The sequence below is a fragment of the Trifolium pratense genome, linkage group LG2 (genome assembly GCF_020283565.1).
Source record: "Trifolium pratense cultivar HEN17-A07 linkage group LG2, ARS_RC_1.1, whole genome shotgun sequence".
In the NCBI taxonomy this organism is placed as follows: Eukaryota; Viridiplantae; Streptophyta; class Magnoliopsida; order Fabales; family Fabaceae; genus Trifolium; species Trifolium pratense.
Window position 1 is genome coordinate 49,912,434 of NC_060060.1, and position 23,575 is coordinate 49,936,008.

The following is a 23,575-nucleotide window of genomic DNA, read 5'->3' on the forward strand; positions in this document are numbered from 1 at the left end:
AGAAAACTCACAAATTCTTGTATCTGATGAATGACACACTTCAACCAAATCACATTCTTGATTTATCTTCTATACTCCTCAACTTTCCTGTCATTTTTTTCTTCATGATATTGTTATTGTCGTTTGTTTCATAGATCTCCATGAGTAATTGTACTTCTTCATGTGAACATATAGTTTGTTTGTGATCTATACCTTTACGAGGATTAAACAAATTACCTGCATATCTAAAATAACAAAATATATATACTTGATGATATATTGACAACAAATAATAGGTCCATAATATATTTGGCCCCAATTGAACTAAAATGTGGTACTTCATGACCAATTAGTTCTTCATCATTTACTCGAACTCTAAAATATTCTTCAAATACTTATTTTGTAAGAAATGACAATATTTTAAACTCTCAAGGAGTGTCTTGATGATATTTTTATCATCAACATAGATATATATAAAAAAAAATCCATTGCCAAATATTTTCTTAAAATGAACAAATTGTCATTTTTCATATTTCTCACTTGGAAATATTCAACAAGAATATTATACAACATGCATATATATTGCTCGAGTATATAAGGAGACTTATTCATGTTTATTAAGTCACCTTTCCAATAGTTTGATATATGTGCCTAACGAAAATTAAATCCTTTTGGGATTTTCATATAATTATCAAGTGAGATGATTTTCATGTAATCATCATTATTACGTGAGTCATTCAAATACATATACTCCCTCCGGTCCTTTTTATAAGAAACACTTTGGAATTTTTATCTGGTCCTTTTTATAAGAAACACTTTGACACAATTCCATTTGTACCCTTATTAAATACAATCAAATAATTCATTATAATGCTAGTGCATTAATTAGAGAGACTTATTTCCCATGCTAGTCAAAGGTTAGTTTTGGAATATAACATAAAATGTTAGAATCATTAATGAGAAAATTTATCTTCCTTGGTCTGTGTGATTTTGTCAAAGTGTTTCTTATAATAAGGACCGGAGGGAGTACTAAACTTAATCAATTATAAAGAAGTTCTGAATTCACTTCAGGTGAATATGCCTCTTGAAAATTAATGATAGACGTTTATCATTATTCTTTAATAATGAGTCAAACTTTAAATATTTATATATTTTCTTTTCTCAAATAGTTTGAAATGTATGTCTCGTGGAAATTAAATCCTTCAAGGAGTTTTATATAATTCACACTAACAAGTGAGCCATACAAATATATCGTGACACATTTTTCAAATAAATTGAATTTTTCATGTGTTAATAAACTTAATCAAGTAAGACTTAATCAAGTAAGAGAATGATTTTGATTTCACTTCAGGTGAATATTTCTCTTCACATTCAATGACAAACTTTTACCAATATGCTTGAATAAAAAAATCAAGCTTTTAATGTTTGTATGTCAACATTTTCTATTCACACGAAAATTAATTCGTATCTATCATGTTTTACATCTTCAGGTGTATGGACTGCTGGTCCAAAAATCTTCACTTTGCAAAGTGACTTTAATTACATAGCAATTGCGTTTTCATTTAGACAATCATTGTCTATAATTCTCAATAGAATTTATTTCATGATCCTCATTAACTCTTTTCACAAATAACGCTATATTATATATAAAAATATCATCAACGTTGACTTCTTTTCGGTTCCATCATATTCCATTCATGACATAATTTTCATTCATGACATAATTCGTCAAGATCTCTTTATTATCATAAATTTCAGGTACCTGAGAAGTTCTTCTGGAACTTAAAACTCAATTATGTCAAATATTCTTTTGAAGTTTTCATATCCTCACTTGGGTCATCTTTCTTTTTAGCTCCTTTTCTTATTTGAGGATTTTTATCGTTGGAACCAACTGATCTACCACACTTCAGGGTGGTTAATACTGATTTGCAATATAAGATTGTCCAACAGGGACATCCATTTTGTTTGGAGCATTAGCAGCTAATAGTTGATTTCATAAATTTTGCAAATGATTTATATTTTGAACATTTGATTCAAACTATGAGGATCAATGTGAGATAATAACATTAATTTATTTCAAGTGATTCATTTCAACTTCTGGTTCATATTTTTCAGCTGCTTATTCTCCCCCCTAATATTGGGAAAATTAATTCATCACTTGAAAATCAGCCTACATGACTGTAAATAATTCTCCAATTTTTGGCTCAAGATGATTTATAATAGATGGAGATTCATATCAAATACATTTTCCCAATATTCTTTAAGAACCGTTTAAATGCATTCTATTGGAGCAATTGCACATACACAACACATCCAAAAATGCTTATATGGGAATCATGTTTATAAACAAAGTTCAAATTGTAAATTAGGAGAGAACTTATAATAACTTGTTGGCTTGATACGAATTAGTATCTCAATATACATGTTTGAATGTTCCCAAAATATAAATTAGAAGTTATGATCTCATAAGTATCAGTCATGTGCTTACTTTAGACGTCTAAAGAATGGATCTTCTAGTCCATTTTTGTATAATCATATTCTATTTGATATCGATTTCAATTGACATACGATACTTATCAAATATTTTCTAAGAATTTAGAAAATGAGATCTTAGCAAAACTATTTGAGGAAACAAACTCACAAACTTCTGGTTGTGAGTAAACATGCATGTGACCAATTTAGTTGATGCATCAATTCAAGTCACAAAGTGTTTAAATGATTCATATTCTCAAATTATCAATTTCTTTTGGGAGCTAGTAACACATAAAAATTATTGGAATGAAGGAACTTCAGGCCCTTCAATACATATCTATAGATTTTTTATTTTCGCATCATAATAAATCCGGGATGACCCAACCGGTATTGCCAACAATAAATTTAATATGATTTGTAAACTTCTGGTTTACAATAATTTGTACTTCAATTGCACTATTATATATAAAAGTGTAGTATAAACTTCTGGTTTATAACTTTTTCATTACACTTAATTTATCCAAAATATGTGTGGTAATATATAGAGATATTCAACATCTCTTCATTTCTTGTTTCCATATTGATATTCATATATGAATGACAAGAAGATTAATACTTATGCAATCAATTGTTCTGCAAATCAACATCTCCCTTATTATTGGGCTGAATTATTACTATTGTCATTTATGTCCGTTTAAAAACGTTTCATCATATTAGCGAGTGAATGCCCTTACCAATCATTTGTACATTTATATAAATGAGATCCAAGCAAACTTCAGGTTGCCACTCGAATTCTTCCTTGCAAATGGAGCCAATAAACTTTGATGACTTTACAAGTCATCTCAAATAGCCACAAATCAACGGCAAACCAATATATAATAATAATAATAAAAAAAAATCTAATAATAAATCAATGCAAGGATAATTTAATACTCAATTATCTTAATAGTTCCTCAAAATAATAATTTCAATAACAATTTGCAAGTGAATATTCAAATAACAACATGACAATATAAAATTTACAAAATATTTACAAATATTCACATAAATAACATTTGGTGTAAAAATTATCGTAAAAAAAACATTTGGTGTAATAATTAACAAAATTGAGCCTAAAATAAATTTCCAAATAGAACACTTTAACAAAATAATTAACATTAGTGTTACACCTTTTAAAGTAAAAGAGAGTTTCTCATATAATATTTTAGGCTCAAATCGTGAGATTATATAGTTTAAAATTATATATGATTCTCAATTCTCACATTCAATCAACACTAAATATTTAAAAATTTCACAAAATAAATTCAAATCCCATCAACCAAGGATATGATATTAATATTAAACAAATATTCTTGAATTGAATATATATATATATAAAAAATATTCTAGGTATAAATTATAATTAAATTTATTTCCAAAAGAAAAAAGATATGATTAAGGTATGAATTATAATTTTATTTCCAAAAGAAAAAAATATCAATTAAATTGATTTATTATGGAAGAAAAATATTTTCTTAATAAGACACAATTCATACTTTAAGCATTGTAGTAGCTGAATTAATTCATAATAACACAGAGTACAAAGTTATCGTATAAAATAAATGAATAAAGTATTAAGTCATGCACACCTTTTATTTTAGTAACATTCAAACTTAGTATATGAAAATAACAGGAAACATCACAATTGTCAAAAATAATTTAAATAAATAATCCCTTAATTCATGATTTAAAAGGTCAAGTTGATTTCATCTTGCAAAAATCCCAAAAGTAATAGGTAGTATCACCTGACAAATTGTGGGACTAATAGAAATCACAAAAGAAATTAAACGATATGATATTTCAATTGATATTTGAAAATTTGTCAAATCAACTAGTTTTATTTTCAAAACAAATCATTTAATTTCAAATGAATCAATCATAATACTTCCTTAACCGATAATGTAATAAATTGAAAACAATAAAAGAAAGAAATAAAAGGCATTCAATTATTTTCAATGAGATTGATTGACCAAATTAACATATGAATGACATTTTTTTTTACGGTACATATGAATGACATATGAATGTATTAGTAGTGTACTAAATTATTGAATTCTTCTGGAATTCACACGGAATAATCTTGAGTTCTTCATGAACTACCCTTTTGAATTCTTAGGAATTCATAGAGAATAATATGAGTTCTTCAGGAACTATGCTTTTGAATTCTTCAGGAATTGACATAGAATAATGTTGAGTTCTTCAAGAACTATGCTTTTGAATTCTTCGGGAATTCATAAATTAAATCTGTAAGGCCGTAAAAACGGTGCGATTCATGCTACATGCTTTTGTGAAATTTACTTAGCAATTGAATTTTACAATTTTATCCATTGAGTTCTTCAGGAACTATATAATAAATCACTATCAATTTACAATCCTTCAAGGATGTATGAATATTGAATTCATCTAGAATTCATTGAAGAGAAAAAGAAGTTGTTTTATTAGATCTTCAGGAACTATATAACACATAAAAATATTTTTGATGTGCAATCCATTAGGGATGCATGGTGATAAATGGTGATATTTCGTAAGTTCTTCAGGAACAAAATTAATTTTTTTCTAAGTTCTTCGGGAACTAAGATTATGAATTCTTCGGGAATTCATGTATTAAATGTCTAAGTTCTTCAGGAACTAAGAATAGGTTCTTTAGGAACCAAGATTATGAATTCTTCGGGAATTCATGTATTAACTTTCTAGGTTCTTCAGGAACCAAGATTATGAATTCTTAAATATGTTTATGTTCTTTTGGATGATCGAAGTGTCGATGTTTCACCATACAAGTGTCGGTCACGAAGCATAATGATGCTTCACCAGACTATTGTCGGTCACGAAACTCAAACAATATCAAACATCCAAGATACATATTATAAATAAATAAATAGTTGATCAACATTTTATGTAATATTAATGATCAAAGTGTTATGCTTCACCATATAAATGTCGGATATCACGAAGCGTAAACAACATTGAATCAATTAAATACATAAAGAAATGATGCTTATTTATTTATTTAATTTTAATTATTATTATTTGATCTTTATAAGTATACAAGGTTCAAACGATTCATAATCATATAATAATCAAAAATAAAAACTACTTGTGATTTCATAGAATAAGAATTGCGTACCTCAGTTGGTTAGAGCATCGTGCTGATAACGTGTTATTGAAATATAAGTAATAGTAATAATATATAAGTATAGAGGAGAGAAGAAGAGAAGAGAGAAAGAATAGAGATTGTATTATTCTCATCAAGGTGTATCTTTACATGACAATACAAGTCCTATTTATAGGACAATATAATGAGACAGTGGAATGGGCCAATGCTTAATGGACATCCACCAAATTATTCATAACAGGGGGAACTTTTCACATGCTCCAAGATCATACTTCCAGGCGAAATATATCGTTTGGAAGTCCGATTATAAGTAAACATGTATTATTTTTAGAATTATGGTAGGTGATAAAAGTTACTCACATTAATTCGGATTACCATTTCAAGCCACACGACTGGGCACCATATCTTTATCAGGGCTGGCATTGGCCAATTTATCAAGGGATCTGTTTTTATTTCCCATAGTTTTCTAAAAATCACACCTGATCGGAAGTACATTTTTTGATGGGTAAATCCGGATAGAACTGTGTTTTTTCTCATGGGTGCAGTTTTTTCTAAGAAACTAAGGGAGGAACAAAAGTAGTTCTCATTTATTTACAGACAAATAATTTGCTAGTTCAGCCTCAGCTGAGTATTTCAAAAAAATTTAAAAAGATTATATTTTCAATACCTTTTAAATTTAAAACTAATTTTAGAACCTTAATGTTTTTAGTATTTAGGGATTTAGTTATAAAAGTTTATAATAATAATAATAATAAAGTCTTGATTTGAAATGCCAAATATTACTGAACAATGAATATCCTTCATTGTAATCCTTCATTGCTATCTTCACTCCAATCAAAATAGTACCAGTTAAAAAGTACATAAGATAACATAGTTTAATGCATACCCATTTTAATTTGCAAGCAGAAGTTCAATAATTCTACCTGTACATTTTAGAAGTTTCGTGGCACCTCATGTGCAGACATCTGAGATTGTCAAAAAGAGAAAGAAAAAAATGCTTAAATGTTAAACAATATGCAAAAGCAATCAAGTACAAACATGTTTAGTCTTGACCTCTAAAGATAATGGAATGCACAACTTGGTCCTTTCAAGTCTTCCATCTGGTACAAAAGTTCACTTTCTAATACATGAGAGGTATAATTCCGATGTCCAGTTATTTTTATTTTTGTTTCCGGTATGTCACTTTACTGGAGGTAATTTTGTTTGACGGTCAGACACTAAATGCAGACACCTCATCAGGACAATTTTGTTTGATTCCACGTTTATTTTCAAGTGTACTCCCTCTGGCCTTATTTATAAGCAAAAGTTATTTTTTAGATTCATTGAATAACCAATGTATCTAGCTTAAATATAGGCTAGATATATCAGTTGTTCAATGAATCTAAAAAGTAATTTTTGCTTATAAATAAGGCCGGAGGGAGTATCTTCTGGTCGTTACTCATCAGGTCAATTGGCTGCATAATTACACCTACAAGCATGATATAAAAAATGTGTAGTATCACAAGCTTGATACCATTCTGCTTCTATTACTGCTACTTTCCTTTTGTTACCACTTTATCATCCATGCAGAAGATACTCTATTTTATCTCTTCAATCTACTTGTACAAAATTGAATCGAAGTTTGGCTTGAACTTGAGGGAAATCCTAATCAGCCTGTAAACAAACATCGCAGAGATTTGAAAGGGAAACACGAAAGGTTAGTAAGAGATTAAGAGTACTTAACATCTTGTAGCCTTTTGTTATATATGTTGATAACAGAAAAATGAGTAACAAAAGAGAATAAAGAGTAACATGGACTAGGAGCACACATCTAAACATAATCTCTAAAATCATTAAAAATATAACTATGCACCAATGTATTAAAAATCCTGCTAAATATATCCCAAAAATTCATGTAAATCCATGTAAAAGATGCTAGATTTGGTTTAAAAAGAAATGCCAAATTTTCAAATATGAGACCCGTCTTCCGTTGATTTGAAACAGTTAATTCCTCAATGTGTTTATTTATGCTAATCAATATACTTTTGGTATTAACCCTCTGGTTCCTAGGGAAAGGGGGCCCTGTAATGTAAGAGTTCGGTCACGAGGTAAGTAAAATTTGGCTAAGAATTGTTCCCACCAGGAATCGAACTCGGGTTCTCCCGAACGATTCGTCCTAAGCTAATCAATATATAGTGTACAACTAAAATCCCATGATGATAGGGATACAATTATTTGAATCTATCCTATTTACAACAGAACATTCACTGAATATCATAACAGAATTTCAAATATCTCAACAGAAACATAAAAATGAAAAACCATTCAGTTAATAATAATATAGGCCTCAAATGGAATTCAGACTTGCTTGACTAATACTCGTGCATTTCCTTTTTAAATGTCGCTTTTGTAGAAAACATTTGTTCATATTTTCTACTTTTAACGCAATTTTAACTATTGTTTTGTCAATAATATCCTTAACTATTTTTTGGATACACTATCCTTAACTATTTATTACAGAGAGGGAAATAGGTTTAGTGGGATAATAAATAGTTAAGAGTAGTGAAGGAAACAGAAAGATAATCTCATCAAAAGTAACAAAACTTATTGATTTTCTTGATATGTGAAAATAATCGTAAAATGACAACTAAAAAGGAACGGAAGTAGTAAAAGCATTAAGTGTAAATTCATCTACAAATGTATAAACACGATAATGCTATTACCTCTAAGCTTGTTGGCAACAGCTGCAATCCAAGCTCTGTCTTTAATGCTAAATGCATACCTCACAGTCGAGACTAGCAGAATAAATCCAACCGGTTTTTGCGAATCAGTAGCTGTCTCAATAGAAACTTGTAATATAGGTTGCACCAAAAGTGAGCGAGTCCCTTTAGGTACCAGATCCTCAAATTCAGAATCTGAAACATTCATCAAAATTCTAGATTATTTGATTTGAATATATTATTACTATTATTATGACTATCATCATTACCTGCATCTTGTGGAAAATATAGGGTGTCCTTCAAATCATTGAGGCCTGCATTTTCAATTTTGTTCCTAAACTGTCCAAGAAGAATTTCTTTCGACGAATCCTCGATTACGTTCCAGTAGCCCCTTGCACATATTTCTCCTTGAATAAAAATGAGCTGATAACATTGGAATTGTTCAAGAGTAAGGTAAATGAATAAAAGCTAAAGAGCAGAAAAGTAGATTGAAAGATTCAGAGAATAAATAGTAGTACTGAATAGCACTGAGAAATGAACATAGTTTGATGTATATATTAACACGATAAACTCTAACCTTTAACTATAATGAAAGTAACCATCTAACTATATCGCTAACTATTAACCTATGAAGCACTAACACAAACACAGAGATTGGACATGAAACTGACATGTTGACACCGGCAATAATTTGAGAAAATGAAATATTTGAATACAGCTACATGTGTCGGTGTCGAACACACCTTTGATATGAAGTGTCGGTGCTACATAACTATAGTAACTATTTTCACCAATCCTAACAAGAACAGCGTCTGCCAGCACAGAAAACTGAGTAATGCATGTCCACTAACAGAAATCACAAGTTTTACAATGATTACTTTTGAAAATTTTACACTTTGAAACATTAATTTCAAATTTTGATCCTAAACATACATATTTCATGTCAATACAGCAAATACTACTTTATAATAACATCGTACTGTCCATATGATTTTTCCTTCTTTTCTTGTTTTACGAGCAAAATATATAATGTCCAAGCCATTATAAACTAATAATGATAATCTATGCTACTGACCGCAGCTATGGCATTTGTATTACGCAGCAAAATATATGATGTCCAAGCTAGGTCCTCTTTCAGACCGTCCGCTATATCGGTTGACATGACGAATATTTGTTGTGTTCCATCTGGTAGAGTTGCTTGATCCACTGGTTGAGCACCCTAACAAATTTCCAAACATGGTAACGATTCAATATCATACGTGAAAAACTTTATATTCGAGTTTCGTATACTAGAAGCAAGAAATTAGGTTATGTTTAGATTGACTTAGAAAAAACTTATTTGGGCTTATCTACTAGAGTAAACACTTGCGTTAGCGTTTGAGACAAGTTATAGAAATATTTAATGACATGTTCAAAAGCTGTTTTCTGCTTATATGGAAACAATTTAAGCACATTTTCTTTTTAATTATAAAAAAATAACTTATATATGAGTGCTTATTCAATAAGCACTGATTTAAGCTGTTTTCCAAATGCATTTGATTATGACAAAGTCGTATTGAAACTAGAAAACTTATTGATGTTATGGAAGCTCCATATATATGATATATCTATAAAGTCTTAATGAATTTATTCAAATTATTCAAGCCGAAAGCAATGTAACTATACGTCGATAAAGTTACCTTAAGAAATTTACCAAGGTATGGCAGCACAATAGAGAAGGAAGCCAAAGAAAGACCCAAAACCTCTGTTCTCTACATATAACAGAAAAAACACAGCAATTGAATATCATCACAGAAAAATAAAGGTTAAATATGGTTTTTACTATCGCAAATTAAATTTTATAGTAAATACTCAAATTAGTCCCAACAAAAAATATCAAGACCTACTAAGTACTAAGAAATGAAAATATCAATTTAGTCCTTAAGAAACTCAACACCAAGGGTTTTATTTTATGTCTCCATAAACGCAATGAGACCTCAATTGAGGTCACATAAACCACATTTAACCGCAAATCTCATCAGTGTCAAGGTATGATTTCAATTTAAGACCTTGTATTAGTATGGTCAATCGCGGAAAATAGTAGTTTGTTTAAATCTGTGTGCTACAACAAAATAGGACATTGCAGAACAATATTGATTTATTCAAATTACGCTATGCTATCCTATAGCGCTGCTATTTGACAACATTGCCTTGTATTTAACCCCAAAGAAAGAGTAATTGTGTATTTAATTAAAAATACAAAAAAAAATAATGTTATATTTGCATAACCAAAGCACTTTTTTTTTTGGCACATTTAACCCATTAAAGAAATTTAATTGAATAAGAAAATGAAAAAAAAAAATGAAAAATTATCTATATATAAAATGAAAATCTTACAAGCTGGGGTGATGTAACAGTGGCAGAATCAGAACCAAGGAAGTGATTTAATAGGATAAGAGAACCAAAAGCATAACCAATCCATCTAGGCAAGTAGGATTCATCAAAACCAGGTATCCCTAAAATCAAGCAAAAACTAACATCAATGAATTGAAATAATAATAATAAACTATCCATTTAGTTCCTAAACTACCACACTCACTTTAAGGCTAAATTGGACAATCGGTCTCTTAACTTAATTATAAGTTTCACATTGGTCCCTAAACTAATTAACATTACAAATGGATCCTTAACTTATTTATTAGTTTCATATTGGCCCATTAACTAATTAATTAACGTTACAAATTGGTTCATTAACTTCAATTTTGTTTGTCATATTGGTCATTTTCGTTAGCTTTCCTCAAAAAACTTTAACATTAGAAAATAACTATTAACATATTTTCCTAATTTATTAAAAAAATAAATTCAAAAGTGCACACATTAGAGAGAGAGAGAGAGAGACCTAATGTGAAGCGAAGAACAGAGAGGTTGAGCTGCTGTTGCTGTGTTGTGTTGGTGGAATTGGGTGGCTGAAGATTTGCACGAACTACTGTTGTGGATTTTGTGAACAAGTTGGTTTTGGGATAAAGCAGTTTGTTTCGAGGAAGACAAGGTTTCAAAGATATTGTGGTTATGCTGTTCATCTTTTCTTTTCCGGCTAATGTTTTTGTCAAGTTACTTACTACTTTACTCATACATGTGTTTGCAGTTGCAATGATTTTCATAGAGTAGTCCTGTCGGAAAGGAACACACTCATATTTGTTCCTTACTTTTATTTAGGTTTCAATTTGTTGTCTTACGGTTAAAAAGTACTCCCTCCGGTTCTTTTTATAAGGAACACTTTGAAAAAATCACACAGACCAATGAAACACATTTAACATAGTTATTTTCATTTAATACTCTTATAAATTTAAATTTATTCCATGTATACCCTTATTTAATTACTCTTTATTCAACTAACTTACATATTTTTAAATTCTCTCTCATAATAAATAAGGGCATAAGTGAAATTGAACATTTAAAACATTTGAAAATTGGTCAAAGTTTCTTATAAAAAGGACCAAATTTTTTGCCCTAAGTGTTCCTTATAAAAATGACCGGAGGGAGTATTAATTTGGTCCCTTACGTTTATTTTAGGTTTCAAGTTAGTTTTGTCACTAATACCGTTTGAACAATACATGTGTCCAAGTGTCACGTGTCACTCCACATATGCAAATTGACTGTCACATGTGACAAAATTGAAGGAAATGACTAACTTGAAACCTAAAATAAACGTAAGGGATCAAATTGATACTTTTTAAACGTAAGAGACCAAATTGAAACCAAAAATAAATGTAAGGGGTCAAATGTGTAGTTAAGCCGATAAAAAATTAAATTTTTATAAGTTTTGTTTTCAGACTTTAAGTAGTAAACCGTATTGTTTTTCTAGATTTTGTGTTTTTACACACTCGTTGCTTAATCTGCGATGGGATAAAATTGAAAGACAAGGTGCATGCAAGAAAGGCAGATTTTTATTTAACTCGCTACTGAACTTGTGTTTTTTACTTAGTTTAGTTCGGCTTAAACTGTTTTGGGCTTAAGTTTTAACTTTGGTAAATTTAACCCACCTTTACGATTTAGAGCGAGTTTGAACGAGTTTAGTGAGTTAACTCGCAATTACAAAGAGCAAAATCAGCTGCAATTCTGATTTTACTAAATTTTGAGTTTATAAACAACTTTGCTTCTTGCAACCAAACATAGCATTAGGGGGTATCTTGGATTGATATTTCAAAAGTTTTTTTACGAAAAATACAATCGTGATATTTAATTTAGACAATTAAGATGTTTTTTTAGGGCAACCAAAAGTATTCAATTAAGGATTGTTTTGAAGGACTAGATTGCTCTAATTTCTAATGTTAGATGTAACCCGGCCAAACATATTTCATATTTCTGACGGGTTGTTCGATAAGGTGAAAGCAAATTTGAGTTTCATATCAATGACCATCCCATCATTGTTCTCTAGTAGAATACCGACTCCACGTGAGTTTGAGTTGGATGATTTGTTGACGAAGATGGTCCAGATTGATGATTGATCTGCCTCGTTATTTGTTGTCTCTACTACGAAGTCCGCTAAAAATCGGGCTTTGAGTGTTTTTCGTGATTCATAACTAACTTCAAATTTTGAAAGTTCGAAGACCCATTTTGTTATGCTTCCGACTAGTTTTTCATAAATTCTATTTTTAACACACTCTCACGGTCGCACCCCAGAGAGTGAAGGGGAATTTATGAAAATTCAAGGTGCGCACAAAAAATAATAATTTGAGAGCTTCATTTGGCGCCCCCTGTACTTCTCGCGCACCCTTCTCATTTCCATTTTACCCTTCTGCTACTTAAGTAGCGATATTAAAAAAATGAGAAATTTGAGGAAAAAAATGCCCCTAACATGAAAATGTCAGGATTTTACATGTCAGTTGTTCACTACTTAAGCGGCAGGCGTTATTAAAATGAAAAATTTGATAAAAATTACACCATTTAACATGAAGTTTCAAGATTTTACACGTCAGAGTAGCTGACATTATTAAAATGAGAAATTTGAGGAAAAGAACACCCGTGACATGAAATATATTTTACACGTCCACTATGTCTACAATAAACTGAATTCGCTACTTAAATAACAGAAAAGATCGCGCAAAAACTCGGCGAACCAAAAGAAATTATCAAATAATTTACCAATGATTAATCGGTCTTATACATGGGCCTTGTCCCTTAATCACAAAAAAGTAAAATTGGAGAGAGATCTCTTAATTCCCGTCAATGACTATATGAGCTTGGTTTCAGTGAAGTTGAGTCGTTGTTACATCTCAACCAATCCAATTTTTTCCTTAAAATATAAGCAACTTCATTTTCATTACTTAGTTACTCTTTCTTACTTTCCATAAATCACAGATCCACTGTTTCTTCTTTTTCGTTTTTCCATTTTCCCGAGAAAGTGTGGGAAAACAATGGAAAAAATGAACAAAGCCTTCGAGAAAGTGAAAATGATGGTTGGAATGGAAGTAGAAGACGAAGAGCAACAAGCTGCGGCATTGGATAACGAAAGCTCCTTCGCTTTCATGGATGATTTCAATCGCAACTGTACCTTAACTACCAAACAGGTATTTTCTCTTCAAATTCCATTGCTAGTTAATTGCTTTGTTTCCGAAAGTGAAAAACCATAGGATTAGCTGAGAAATGAATTGGAATTTCTGATTCAATAGGGAATTCAGATATTTAGGTTTTGATTTGAGCATTGATCTTTGATACTCTAATCTCGTAGCATTTGATTCTTTATTTTTGTCATTTTTTAAGTTCGAGATGTTTTTCTGGTTTGATATGATTTACTGTTCTATGAAGCACATACACAAATACCGGACACAACACCGACGCCCTGCATGTAAACGCCGATAATAATTTAGGAAAATATAAGTGATTGTGTGTAGGCATAAGTGTCGGTGTTGTGTGTTAGGTTCTGTTTGGAATGGGGAATACCAAATTTTGAGCATATAGCTTAATGCTAATAAGTTCATATTGAAAAAGGAAAAAAATACATGTTTGGTAAAATTTTTCTCTCATGAGCTTATAACATATTTTGTTAAGCTAATTCAATTAGCTTATGGCTTATCAATTTTTTTCCAATCTTACCCCTGTCATCTTACTTAGAAAAACTGTAAATATTAATTAAACATATCTTTATTATGTCATTTAATATTTATCAGCTAGTTGAATCGCTAACTTTACCAAACACTGCAAATTCAATCAGCCAGCTTATCCGATATAAGCTTGCTTATCACTTATCGACTATCTGCTATTTTTTTGTCAAACAAAGCCTTAATGTCGTGTGAGATATTGATATGTGTCAGGCACACAGACAAATTTCAATCATAAGAAAACATCGCTTATCAAAAAAAAAATAATCATAAGAAAACATCCTATTTTTTTTAAAACGGCCAATGTTAGTGTGTTAATTGTTGTTTGTTAGTTTTTTGCTGGAGGTGAGAATCGAACTCGAGACCACCCTTATCACTCTATTGCTTAACTCTTCCACCCCAGCCACCAAGGCAACCTTATAACTCCCAAGAAAACATCCTGGTGTTAGATTGGACTGTTTTATGAATTGCATAATGAAACCAAGGAAATGTAAGAATTTAAGACGCATAATTTTTCTTGTCACTGAAGGTACTTGTAATTGTTAGGAAATACTATATATTACAATGCCTGAAGTATCAATTCTTTTAAATGTTTTCAAATGAGACCTGCTAAAGTAGTTGATTTACTCTTTGATTAGGGCCATTAGGCTGCTTTTAGATTTCTCTTGCTGCTATATGTTCCAATATTTCAACTTTTTAAACTAAGTTATGCATCAACCTTCTTAAGTTTTATTCCTTACGCATAATTCGGTCATATTGAAATGTTTGTTTAATAATTGATTCATTGAACAAGTTTCTTCTATATGTATATTATCTTGCACAAGCTAATTGATAAACTCTTTATTTGTGACCAGAGACTATATGGTTTTGCCATTTGCTTTGCTGCTGGAGTAACCTGCACACTGTTGGTAAGTTTGACGGCATTGGTTTCCTTTCTAGTTTAGAATTTTGATAATAAAGATTATGTACTGGTTCTCCAGTTCAATGTGGAATGTTCGTATTAAGCTTGTGATTTTTGTTGTAAGTTTCTTGAGTGCTTCATATAACATAGTCAGTGTCATGTAAAGAAAGACAGACTCTCTTTATATTTTTAGAAGAAGCAACTTCTCTGCTAACATGTTCTTTATTCGTCTATGATCATGCAATTAAGGTAGGTCCTGTGTTAATTTTCCTTTCATATTAACATGATTGTCACAACGTACAAACTCAACTTGCAAAGCTTGTAATTTTGCAATAGTTAGATCGAAAATATTATCTAATTTACTATAAAATTTATACGCGGCTTCTAACCAATAACTAAATGGAAGCTGAAGTTCTTACATTGTGAGTTTGAACTATTACCTGGAACCATCAATATCTTTGCAAAAGGCAGCAACCTTTACCATTTTGTCAAGTCTCACTTTCCACTTTTGACCAACTCTCAGTCCAATAAATATATTTTTTCCATATTGATATTGGATAACATAATTATAATAAGGAGATTTAAATGTTACTTCTAATTATGTTACCTTTGATGCTATTCTCCACTAGATTGTACATTGTGATTTATTCTAAATTTATTCAAAAAGGTATTGATACTAGCAACTAGGCGGTGGTGACACAAAATTCTGTTTATATTTCTAGTGTCGAACATGTATAACAAACTCCTCTACTTTCAGATTATGTTAGTGAAATTTACAGTTAAAATATAACAGATGAAATGGAAATCACATATCTACTATGATGATAATGAACGGATCTCATATTGATTTCTCACCATTGTCATGTAAATGTGATGGGAATATGATTTATTTCACTACCTCTGAAAACTTAATCAGTGCTAGTCTTTATATGTTTCTTAACTCAAAATTATGTTGGAAGAGATGAGTAATCTAAATCACTAATTAATGGCATTTCCCCCATCTTACAGTCTATGCTTGTTTTCCTCAAACCAATCAAGTTTGGGATAACATTCACTCTTGGTAATTTGCTTTCACTTGGAAGGTATGTACTGTTTCACAAATTTATAATTATACTTAGTTTTTTTTTTTTGACTAAATTATACTTCGATGTTGTCTAGTGATGTCTCTATTTCAGTTGATTATCAATTTCCATTCACAAGTGTCATATATTTAGAGAATGTTGTTATATTGCTATGGTCAGTAAAGGAAAATGGGGTTTTTGGGAGGGGTTGCAAGAGTAAATTATGTCATATTACTTCTTGTAGACAATTGCTTACTAATACTTTGGACTCAATTATAAGCACAAAGTGTCTAAACTTGTTGGACTTAAATACAAACAAAAATTAGTTATTCTGTGCGCATTTAATGTTACTATTTCAAAAATATCCTTACATTAATTTCTTAATGTTGAGTAGATGACTATATTAATAAGGGGTGGACTAGTAAATGTATTACTCCCTCCGTTCCAAAATGTAAGTCACTTTGGCCAAATTACACAAATTAAGAAATGTAATTAATGTTGTGTGGAAAAGAGAAATTATGAGTTAGTTTACAAAATTGTCCTTCATTAATGGCATAGGAAAGATAAATTGAATAATTGAAAGAAGAGAGAGTAATAAATAGTTAAGGGTATAATAGGAAAAGTAGCATTAAATGTTTCATTGGTAATGTAAAGTGACTTATAATTTGATACAAATTTTTTTCTCTAAGTGACTTACATTTTGGAACGGCGGGAGTATCTTTTAAACATGAAATCAAGAAAATTAAATGCACCTATCAGTTAGTTAGTTAATGGGTAGACTATAATAATTGTTTCTGTTAAGCTTTCACCTTAGAGTTCTGTCATAGTTAGTTACGGAGCTTTTAGACGTTTACCAATTACAGTTCTGTGTCACAGTTAGTTATGGACTAAATCAAACAGGGTCTATCTGTATATGGACATATGGGGCTCCACACAAGGTTCTGAATGAATTTATCATAATAACATTTTCAATTGAGAGTTAGTGATGGCTTTCTATTTTTCTTAGTATCTTCTCTCCCTCATAGTCATGTTTTTGAACTTTCCCAGAGACGAAACACCTTTGTATGATCGTATCCTCCCTGGATCCCTTCGAATCTTTTTCGATCTTGTCCTCCCTGGATGCCTGCATCCACACCTGCAAACTTCATTCCATTCCATTTCTGTTTTTCTGGATTAGTGGCCAGTGTGTAATAGCCGGGTTGATCAGTGGTGTGAGACTGCTGGTACTGAAATGATAGTTTTCCCTTGGTTCTATGCTTAAGAACAGATTTTTTTCCCTCCAAAAAATTCGGCCTGTTTGGATTGACTTACTTGAGTTTATCTACTGGCATAAATTTTGTGAGACTGTTTGGGATAACTTATGAAAACAGCTTATGACATTATTCATAAGCTATTTTCAGCTTATTTTCATAAGTTTTCCAAGATAGCTTATAACTTGTATGAAATCATTTTAACTTTATTTTATTTTTTGTCTAGAAATATCTTATACATAAGCGCGCTTATCATATGATAAGCATTTGTGCTATAAGCTGGAAATAAGTTGTTTGTGCAAACAGGATCATATATGTCCAACTGTCTGTCTTTTACTATATGAACTGTTTGCTAGTTACACCATATCATTTCATCCTACACATGACATTTTAAATTAAAATTTATCGAATAGTTCAAATCTTAAACTGTGGATTATTTATCCTTTAACCTTTGGTCTAATAGCTGTCTGGTTTTCTTCAAATACTAAGTGGAAGTCTTTTTTATGGCAGCACAGCATTCCTCATAGGTCCTAAAAGGCAAGTATCGATGATGCTTGATCCTGTCCGCATTTATGCAACTGCCATATACATCGCAAGTATGATAATTGCCTTGTTCTGTGCACTTTATGTAAGTCTAAGTGCATCTGCAACAGATTCATTTTACTTCTGACAGAAAAGAGCTTTTTTGAATAACTCTTTATTTCATTGGTTTGCATTGAGCAGGTTCATAACAAGTTGCTGACACTTCTTGCAATTATCTTGGAGTTTGGGGCTCTAGTTTGGTATGTCATGATTTTTCTAAATGCATAAGGAACCTTTATTTACAGTACCTATGGGCAGTTACACACATCAAACTCATGAATCTAATGAGGACTGTGTTCTAACTGTACGGAGGATCCTAATGTAAATTGAACTAAGCACATATGCCCTAAAACAATGCTACATGGCCGACCAGTATGGCAGTAGCATACAGTTAAATTAGTATAATGTTTTTTCTATTTCAGTTTTATTAGTTCTCAAAGTCAAGGCACGAGCACCTACCACTGCACCAATATGTTTTGTATTATACACTTAAACATTTAGGATAAGCTGATACTTCAATTTTGGTCCAGTGTCTCATGATGTATTCATTGCTACATCATCAGAAGTGTTGGGCTACCCATGTGATTGAAGGATAGTGCAAAATAGCTTTACATTGACAATGAAATAAAATTACATCCATACTTTGAATTATACAAATTTCATATATTAATCAGAAACCTGTAAAGCCATATAAAAGAATAAGAATACTATAACTTTTAATATTGTTTGATATTTTTCTTATTGTAGTATTATTTATTATGTATAATAACAATAACAGAGGATTAAACCAAATTAAATCTGGAATGCATGGCATAGCATATTAGAGTTATCCTTTTGCTTTGTTTTCTTTTCTTTTCTTTCTTGAGGGTTAGGTTTGGCTCACTCTCTAGTACATATTTTTTCATTTTTTTAATATATATTTATGAGTTTGTGGCATAGGAGACGTTTCTTGGAGGTGTCAATCTAGTTGGGATGTCTAAGTTTCCTATTGAGGTTTAATACACTCTTCGTACATCTAAAACAAATATTAGAGTTATCATTTATCTCAGTCCAGCATACAGTGTGATATATTTCTTTGAGCATGCAATATGATTATCCAAATGTGACGCTATGCTTCCTTCCTCTCATGTTTACAATGTTTTATTTTATTTTAACACTCCCTCAATAATTCTGATATTTTGATTGACAGGTATAGCTTGAGCTACATACCTTTTGCAAGGTCCATGGTTTCAAAGATCATGGTTTCATGCTTTGACACAGAATTTTAGGTTAAACATTCAAAACACTAAAGCATCCTCTATTGAACTGCATTGATGATACCCTTGACATACATGCAATCCTGAAGATAGACCTTGTCACTCAAAGGATGGATTGTGATTCATCCTTGCGCTCCTTTCTTTTCTGGAATCTTGTCTAGGTTCCATTTGTTCGGTAGAAGTAAAATCTTGTGCATTTGTATAATGTTGTCGGTGAGCTAATGTAAAGAGTTATGTTTCTCAACCATTTGTCCTTTCTTTTATCTTTTTTCATATTAGTAGTTTTGCATTGGGTAAGACAGTGTGTCAAACTTAAGAGTCATATTTGTCTACAAGGAACATTGAGTAATTCTTGAATGCCTTAGTTGCCACAATTTTGTTTGTAATTTCCAAAGATGGTTTTGTTCTTTGATAAGAAGCATGCATTCCACTAAATATTAATGTTGTGTTTCTTTTTTTTAACCCTTTCCCCTGCATAGTTTGGTGAATAAATTGGAAACTAGTACTCCTCTAGGCCTCTTATAACATTTGTCGGTCGGTTTTGAAAGTGGAAGAACTTACAATTTCAATGTTGTATCTCAGGGTTGTCACATTACATACTGAGATTAGTTACCAAACCATATTTAATCTTAAATTGTATGAACAAATGCAGAAACTAAATAAAAATAAATTGAAAAGTGAACCATCCAACATCTCAACAAGATAAAAGTACTTACATTTTCTTATACAGAACAATTAATTAAATCTTTACATTATAGCTTCACAACACAACATACAAACACAAGTGACTTAACGTCCAAGCAACAAATCTTTATTGATATATATTGAATAACAGTACATACATAGAGAGTATATGCAACTGAAACAACATTTATGTATTAAAGTACAAGTTTAGCTTGAATCTGATGTAAACTGGTAAGAGGCATAAGATAGAGTGCCAACTTCAATACTGCTATGGATAAGTTTGGCCTTTGAATTTTCACCAGCAGCACCAATAGCAACATGCAATGGAAAAAAGTGATCTGGATGTGGATGAGCCTTTCTTGCATGTGGTGCCTTTTGTTCATAATGATTTACATCTTCATATCTACAAAAGCAATTCAAATTAAGCATTCACAACCAATCCATGAAAAGCCAGGATTTTAAGACGTGATGTTGCATTCGCGAACCAGTTCTCAAAACCTCGTCAACACCATTGATAAAATAAACTATATATTCTTCAAATTCCCACACATGAAAAATAAAAGAGTACATACCTTCCATCAAGAAGAGCATCTTTCAACCAATTATCAAATTCTAAGGCCCAAGGAGTAGCTTCTTCACCTGCACTGAAGTCAAGTGCTCTCAAATTATGAACAGCACTTCCAGAACCTATTATCAACACACCTTCATCTTTAAGAGGAGCCAATGCTTTTCCAATGTTATAATGATGAGTTCCATCTAAATTAGATTGAACAGAAAGTTGACAAACTGGGATATCAGCTTCTGGATACATTAACATGAGTGGAACCCAAGCACCATGATCAAGTCCTCTCTTTTTGTCTTCGTTGACGCGGTTGAAACCGGATTTGTTCAGTAGTTCCTTCACCCTTTTGGCTAAATGTGAAGCTCCAGGTGCTGGATATTTGAGCTAGTAAAGAGAGAAGGTTATGTAATGTAAGAGAGAAAGGGTAGTGAAATGAAGAAATTTTATGTCTTATTTTGTAGCTAGTTTTTATTGTTCTTCCTTAGTAAAAACAAAATAACTCAGGGAAAAAACTTTTTGTTAAAAAAGGAAAAAAAAGTGCATGAAAAATATTTGAATTTAAGAATTATCAAACAACTAATAAAATTAGTTGACAATAACTCACCAACTAACAAATATATATAACTATTCCTTTAACAAATATAGGGTGCGTTTGATTCGTAAAACAGCAAGAACTGGACAGAACAGTACATGACATAACAAGATAATACAGGACAGGACAAAACTGTACCGTAGAGATATAGGGCGATAATATTTTTATATTTAAAAATAAAATGGGTATTTTCGTATTTTTTATAGTTGTACTGTGGACAAAAAGTTGTCCTGTGGTTCAGTGAGGGACAAAAAATCTTGTTTTTGTCCTGTCCCTTGCTGCCTAATTTGTCCAGTTCCATAGTCTGTTTCAAATCAAACAGGGTACAACAAAAGTTGTCCAGTCCAGTCCCTTATTTTTTAGCAGATCAAACGCATCCATATATAACTATATCCTTCCAAAGAAAAATTGAATTATAGTTTCTCACAATCTCACCCAACAGATTATATTCTCACAATCTCACCTAACAGATTATATTCTCACAATCACAATTTATCATCTCACACATCATAATATTGTTTTTCTAAAAGAGTATGATTGGAAAACACTCATGACTATTTTTTGTAGGGGTGTTCAATCCTGATCATATCCGAACCAATCCAAAAGTAAAACCGTAAATCGAACCAATTCAAACTGAAAATTGCAAAAAATCGCATTTAGTTTGAACCGCACAAATCATTTTTCTTCTAAACCGCACAGTTTGGTTCACGGTTTTCATTTCAGAAAACGAAACCGCAATACTTAATCTAACTCTATCAACTAGTAGCAGTCAACCTATTACCTAGTCCAAATTAGCAAGTCCCACCCAAATTGAGTTCATAAAACAGTAGGATGTCAAAACATATCATTTCACGCGATGCAAAAGTATACAGTTTGTATTAAAAATAAGTCTTATGTATGCAATTTCTGTATATGCATATTATATATAATGTAATCAATAAAATAAATTAAAATTTATGTTTATTTTGTAACAAACCGGTAATATTGTCATTGGTTTCATTTTTGATTTGGATGACTTTTTGAAAACGAATCGAACCAAACTGAACCTCATACATTTTTATCTCGCGGTTTGAATGACTTTTATACTCAAAACCGAATACTTCTAATTTTTTGTTTGTCTAAAAACTTGTAAGGAAAGCAATGAATATAAGAATGACCACAGAATATTCTATATATGTACTCCTATTTGGAACAAATGGAGTCCAGATACATTTACTTATTTGTTTGTTTTTAAAAATTAATTATTTACTACTTTTAGTATTTTTTTGAATGGCAACTACTTTTAGTAAAATTTTACTTTTCAAATATGTTAAACTTTGAATAATTATTTGACAAAAAAAAAAACTTTGAATAATTAATATATTTGTTTAATATATTATTATATTTAGAAAATAAAAATTTGTTTATAATTATGATTGAATGAGATATGCAGAAAAGAAAAGAAATGAAAAAAAGAAAAAAAAGAAACCTGGTACATGGGTTTGGGAAAACCATAGAAGTCATAGATGGTATCATTGGTTGTTTGAATAACGTTAACGGTTGGTACGGTGGTGTCCCAATGACCAGAAATAATCAAAATAGATTTAGGTTTCTCTTGATACACATCTTTCTTCCATGATTGTAGAAACTTTCTTGCTTGAATTGATTCATCTATTGACAACGTTGGTGATCCATGTGATATGTAAAATGTATCCTTCAACTTCAACGCCATGTTGTTAATTAGTATTTGCTTTCAATTTTGTTCAATTGTTTTATGTCTCTCTTTCTCTTTGTGTATCATAATATATATAGAGATAGAGATTATAAGGATAGAAAAGAGAGAATATTTGAAGACGCGTAAATTTGATAAAAATAATAAAAGAATTTTTCCAATAAGGTAGGTAGTAGGTTGACCTCAAAATTAAAAATTAGGTGGTTTTTTTTTTTGTTTTAAAAAAAAAACAATTAGGTAACTTAAGGTAGTAGAAAAAATTAGGTAAGTTAAGTTACTCCCTCGGTTCTTTTTTTATGATAACTTTTTCAAAAATTACGGATATTGAGAAAAACTGTTGGAGTGTCAATCGTTAGTTGGTTTAGTAGTAATTGGCGCTGAATTTGGTAGGGAAGACCATAGTTCGATCCCCCGCAATTGTGATCGGGAGGGGGCTGAAACCACTTGATGTTAGAACTGACCCCCGAATCAGATTCAATTAGCGGTGAAAAAACCAAAAAAGAAAAACCGTTGGAGTAACAATTTTTTTAAAAAAATAGTTAAGTTATCTGCAAAAAAATAGGTGAGTTTTTTTTTTTAGGTAAAAAAGTTAGGT

The 23,575-nt window shown here is 30.9% G+C and overlaps 3 protein-coding genes across 4 annotated transcripts; 1 reads left to right on the forward strand and 2 right to left on the reverse strand.

The window, feature by feature from the left end:
• Positions 1–7,024: 7,024 nt before the first annotated feature.
• LOC123911532 (protein COFACTOR ASSEMBLY OF COMPLEX C SUBUNIT B CCB2, chloroplastic) lies at positions 7,025–11,516 on the reverse strand. 2 transcript variants are annotated; one of them, XM_045962969.1, is made up of 7 exons: positions 11,180–11,516; positions 10,678–10,796; positions 9,981–10,052; positions 9,377–9,520; positions 8,571–8,724; positions 8,305–8,496; positions 7,025–7,255 (listed from the first exon to the last, which is right to left on the reverse strand). In XM_045962969.1, exons 1-7 carry the CDS (start codon positions 11,439–11,441, stop codon positions 7,251–7,253), a joined length of 948 nt encoding a protein of 315 aa, XP_045818925.1. In that variant the 5' UTR covers positions 11,442–11,516; the 3' UTR covers positions 7,025–7,250. The 2 variants fall into 2 exon arrangements, with proteins under 2 accessions (XP_045818925.1, XP_045818924.1); XM_045962968.1 differs by having other exon boundaries at positions 8,305–8,466; positions 11,180–11,452.
• A 1,947-nt stretch (positions 11,517–13,463) lies between these two features.
• On the forward strand, positions 13,464–19,866 carry LOC123911534 (vesicle transport protein SFT2B). Its single transcript, XM_045962971.1, has 6 exons — positions 13,464–13,850; positions 15,236–15,289; positions 16,291–16,364; positions 18,104–18,221; positions 18,317–18,375; positions 19,365–19,866. The coding sequence occupies exons 1-6, from the start codon at positions 13,698–13,700 to the stop codon at positions 19,441–19,443; spliced, it is 537 nt and encodes a 178-aa protein (XP_045818927.1). The 5' UTR covers positions 13,464–13,697; the 3' UTR covers positions 19,444–19,866.
• A 259-nt stretch (positions 19,867–20,125) lies between these two features.
• On the reverse strand, positions 20,126–23,142 carry LOC123911533 (extradiol ring-cleavage dioxygenase-like). The gene is made up of 3 exons (XM_045962970.1): positions 22,738–23,142; positions 20,688–21,061; positions 20,126–20,518 (listed from the first exon to the last, which is right to left on the reverse strand). The coding sequence occupies exons 1-3, from the start codon at positions 22,978–22,980 to the stop codon at positions 20,323–20,325; spliced, it is 813 nt and encodes a 270-aa protein (XP_045818926.1). The 5' UTR covers positions 22,981–23,142; the 3' UTR covers positions 20,126–20,322.
• Between the last annotated feature and the right edge of the window lie 433 nt (positions 23,143–23,575).

Coding starts and splice junctions, on each gene's coding strand:
- LOC123911532 (XM_045962969.1), bottom strand. CDS start 11,441: ATGAAAATCATTGCAACTGCAAACACATGTATGAGTAAAGTAGTAAGT. Junction 10,797..11,179: donor TGTTCTTCGCTTCACATTAG/GTCTCTCTCTCT, acceptor GCTTGATTTTAG/GGATACCTGGTTTTGATGAA. Junction 8,725..9,376: donor ATACAAATGCCATAGCTGCG/GTCAGTAGCATA, acceptor CAATGTTATCAG/CTCATTTTTATTCAAGGAGA.
- LOC123911534 (XM_045962971.1), top strand. CDS start 13,698: ATGGAAAAAATGAACAAAGCCTTCGAGAAAGTGAAAATGATGGTTGGA. Junction 15,290..16,290: donor GAGTAACCTGCACACTGTTG/GTAAGTTTGACG, acceptor CCCATCTTACAG/TCTATGCTTGTTTTCCTCAA. Junction 18,376..19,364: donor GAGTTTGGGGCTCTAGTTTG/GTATGTCATGAT, acceptor TTTGATTGACAG/GTATAGCTTGAGCTACATAC.
- LOC123911533 (XM_045962970.1), bottom strand. CDS start 22,980: ATGGCGTTGAAGTTGAAGGATACATTTTACATATCACATGGATCACCA. Junction 21,062..22,737: donor TTCCCAAACCCATGTACCAG/GTTTCTTTTTTT, acceptor TCTCTTTACTAG/CTCAAATATCCAGCACCTGG. Junction 20,519..20,687: donor GATGCTCTTCTTGATGGAAG/GTATGTACTCTT, acceptor TTGCTTTTGTAG/ATATGAAGATGTAAATCATT.